Source organism: Dama dama, chromosome 15, assembly GCF_033118175.1.
Source record: "Dama dama isolate Ldn47 chromosome 15, ASM3311817v1, whole genome shotgun sequence".
Classification (NCBI taxonomy): Eukaryota; Metazoa; Chordata; class Mammalia; order Artiodactyla; family Cervidae; genus Dama; species Dama dama.
In genome coordinates, this window is record NC_083695.1 from 38746641 (window position 1) to 38750401 (window position 3761).

The 3761-nt window shown below is 47.4% G+C and overlaps 1 protein-coding gene across 1 annotated transcript; it reads right to left on the reverse strand.

The window, feature by feature from the left end:
• Positions 1–1114: 1114 nt before the first annotated feature.
• LOC133070644 (mannose-binding protein A-like) lies at positions 1115–3761 on the reverse strand. The gene is made up of 4 exons (XM_061163031.1): positions 3581–3761; positions 3072–3188; positions 2126–2200; positions 1115–1488 (listed from the first exon to the last, which is right to left on the reverse strand). The coding sequence occupies exons 1-4, from the start codon at positions 3759–3761 to the stop codon at positions 1115–1117; spliced, it is 747 nt and encodes a 248-aa protein (XP_061019014.1).

Genomic DNA, 3761 nt, shown 5'->3' on the forward strand with positions numbered 1-3761 from the left:
TGAACTGAAAGTGGTCCTTAGCCCATTCACGAAACATTTTAAATCTCATTTTGTGATTGACATACAGTTGAAGCCAGAATTCACTATCTTCCCCCAGTTTGTTACCTGGGCTCTATATAATCTCAGCTCCACTACTCTGAGATTGCTCAAGAACATCCATGGTCTTGAGCTGGACTGTCAGCTAAGATGGTGTCAGAACTCTGCTCAGAGGGGACGTTTTATTTGCTGAGTGGATGGTGCTGCATAACTTCCCCTCCAGGGTATGAAACTCACCTTTATGAAGTTTTCCTCTTGTCTTTACTGATAATAGACCTATTGACCTATAATGGGATGAGGATGTCACAGAAGGAAGGGGATGCTGAATATGGAGGGACCAAGACCAATGATGCCGTAGGGAATGATACAGCCTGCCTGACCATTTGCTTCTATGATGCTGGCATATGCTGCAATATCAAATCAGTCTCCTAAAAGTATGCAAGAAGGAAAGGCTGCCCTTTGTCCTCAGGATCACCCCAGTGGCTATAGGGAGACCACAGCCACTTGAGCAGGTGAAGGGATTCCTAGGACTATTCATTGTTACCCATGCCAGATGTTATAGTTTGGCAATGAAAGATTTTCAGGGATAGCTCATGAATAACTAAAAACAACAGTTATGTTGTAGACAGGGTTGGGGTAGCCATTGGAAGGAAGGAGACTCTGACACCAAGTAGTGGCAACTTGGAAAAATGGGAATTGGATCTCTTGGAGGCTGAGACTAATGCTTGCTTGGACACAGATGTGGTCCTCCACTGATCCATCAGCTGGGCTGCAGTGTCCTCACTAAAAACGGAGAGAGTTTGTTTGCTTTTTCTGTAATTGACTCTGACCCAATGCTATACTCTCAGGCAGCACAGATGGTGTCCTTTGCCATGGACTGGACCAGAAACCCTCATGCCCCACTGGTCAGCCTCTTTTCACTTCCTCCTCCCGCAATCCAATACACCCCTTCACTTTCCTCCCATCCCCAAGAAGGAATGAGTCAACACTGGATGTGGGAAAATAAGCACTGAATTCTCTTCCAGAGCAGCAGAGAGCTCAGCAGGGAGTCACTGAGGGAGCAGAGGAACTTGCCTCTTCAGGCTGGAAGTTCACAGATGGCCAAGAAGGAAGAAGAACAGGAGATGTCATTCCAGAGCCCATCTCGTAAGAGGAGCACACAGTCCTCCCCTGAGCCGTGGTCATTGGGTTCATCCTTCTTCCAGTTGCTGTAGCCTAGCCTTCCTCCGGTTACATACATAAACTGCCCTTCGGTCGCCTCATCTGTGATGCCCAGGAAGGCAGTATCTGGGGCCATGTCCTGGATGGCTTTGTTCTCCTCTGCATTCTTGGGTGTGGCCACAGTCGCCCCAAGTGCCGTGCACAGAGCCTTCACGCTGGAAAAAGGCATCTTTTCACCATTGGTCACGTACAGCTTCTTCCCAGACTTCTTGCCCAAGGAGAAGGTTTGCACTGAAATCATAAAGGGTAGGTGGGGTTGATTTGGCTTAGAGCCCAGCCCTGGACAGCAGATGAAAAAGCCCTCTCTGGGAATCTGGGGTTGAGCCCCATTCTTCACCACCTCTGGTGAGATCCTGGTAAGAAGGTAAAGGCAAGTCCCTGGCAGCAAGCCAGGGATCTCCTGCAATATCCCATCCTTAGGATAAATATCTGGAAAAATTGTCCCTGTACTGGTGAACCTAGGAAAACATGCTAGAGCCCCACTGCCAGGTGTAGGCACCAGGGTGAGAAAGAGGCATGGATACCCATCTGAGACCCATGGGTGCTGAGGAAGGAGCAAAAATCCCAGAGTCAGCAGACCTCCACTCCATCCTCCTTCATCTTCCTAACTGCATGCTGGTGAATTAATTATCCACACTTCTTGGACCTAGTTTTTTCTCACCTGTCAATAAAATGGGTGTAATGCCCACACATAGGGATGGCAAGAGGATTGAATGAAATCATATTATTAAGAAAATGACAACCAACCTAGCCCTGGTATATAATAAGTGGTCATACATATAAGTTCTTTTCCACCCTTCCCCCAAAACCTAGAGCTCTCTGGAGATAAAAGAATCCAGAACACATTGGCGACAGAAAAAAAGCTTACACTTTTTAACACGATCCAGTTCTGATTGCAGGTTCCTTATCTGTCCCTCCAAGCTAGCCAGCTTAGCCTCGGCAACTATAAAGCAATAGGGAGAGGATATTTATTGAGAAGAAGACCTTAAATTGGAGAGCAGAGTATTTTGAAAATACATGCTTATATTAGCATAGTAAAAAGTATTCCAGAAAAATAAAAAAATAAAAAGAAGCAAAAGGAAAATAAAATGTATTCCTGCCTTCCCAAGTATACTTAGTAACTATTGTAAACTATAACTCTGGAAATAATAATAATAGTAGCAGTAACAGTAATACCATAAACTATAGCTCTGGGTCCCTTTCTTCATATATTTCTTAAATATTATAATGATTCATAAGAAAGGTCCAACAAATGATTCTCCTTTCTGAAAAATTTTCCTAATCCTATTTTAATTTCTTATTGTAGGCAGACTCTTAAATACATTTGTTATTTTGATAGGCCAGTGGATAAATATTAGTAAGAGGTCATCATTTTGGTTTTGTTGTTACTGAATTTATTTTACTCTGAACTAAGCTGCTATGATGTCCCCCATTATCCAGGCATCCTATGAGGCCAACACTTTTCACGCCACTCTTGTGACAACAGACATAAAGTAAGGGCAGAGAAGACCCATCTCCATCCTTGCAGCCTGGAACCACGCACTGGACTGCTGCAGCTGAAGAAAGGCCAGGGCACATGTCCTACAGTGGCCTGCTGAGGGAGCAGCTGGCGGAGCTTGGAGGTCTGTACCCAGGCACCAGTGGGAATCCCCTCAGGCCCCAAGGAACTGAGAGGAATGAGAGTGCTGGGTCAGGAAGCAGAGCTGAGCAGCTCCCAGTGGGGCAGCAGGAGACGGGGCACCTCCCACCTGGCCTGGAGTTCCCAGGGCCTGCGCCCCCTCAGCCCCTACTACATGCTGGGGTGAGCTCCTTACCCAAGCTATCTCCACGATCTCCTTTGTGGCCCCTGGGTCCTGGAAGCCCAGGATTCCCTATATTTCCTGGAGGCCCCATTTTCCCTGGAGGGCCCTGTGAGCCTCTGAGCCCTTGCCCTGTTGGAAGATGAAGGAAATATGATGAGGTTGCTGTCACTCATTCTCTTTCTCCAAAAGCTCAATAGTTGATCGACCCCAAGAAACTGCCACTCAACTTGTGGTGACCCAAGGAAGAAAGATCCTCCTGCCTCCCAGGGATGGCCTGTCCTGAGGCAGCTCCCTGAGCAGACAAGACACCCCTTCTCCAAGGACAACCATGCATCACCAATTCCAGGGTGGCAATGAGGGGTCCTGGAGAGCCAGAGAAGCATCTTTAGAGAGAATGCCCTTTCACAGGCACCCACCATAATGAAAGGTAAGCCTCCTCCTGTCTCTATGCTAGATCCCTCAGAGAGGACACTCTCCTGTTGGGGTAAAGTTTTAAGAAGGTGGAGTGGCCTGTCTTCTACCTGGTTCTCCCTTTTCTCCCTTGGGTCCATCTCGCCCGTCTCTTCCTGGGGTGCCGTTAGTGACTGGGATGGCACAGGCTACCACTGGACAGGTCTTCTGAGCATCCTCACCCACTTTTGCATTTGAGAAGGTTGCTGTCACCACACACAGGAGGACAGGAAGTGATGAAAACAGGAACAT

Bases quoted from the DNA above. Each gene is read 5' to 3' on its own strand.
- LOC133070644 (XM_061163031.1), bottom strand. From the start codon at position 3,761: ATGTTCCTGTTTTCATCACTTCCTGTCCTCCTGTGTGTGGTGACAGCA. The intron at 3,189-3,580 runs GTAGAAGACAGG...ATCTTCCAACAG, and splicing joins GGGAGAAAAGGGAGAACCAG to GGCAAGGGCTCAGAGGCTCA. The intron at 1,489-2,125 runs GTAAGCTTTTTT...TTATGATTTCAG, and splicing joins ACTGGATCGTGTTAAAAAGT to TGCAAACCTTCTCCTTGGGC.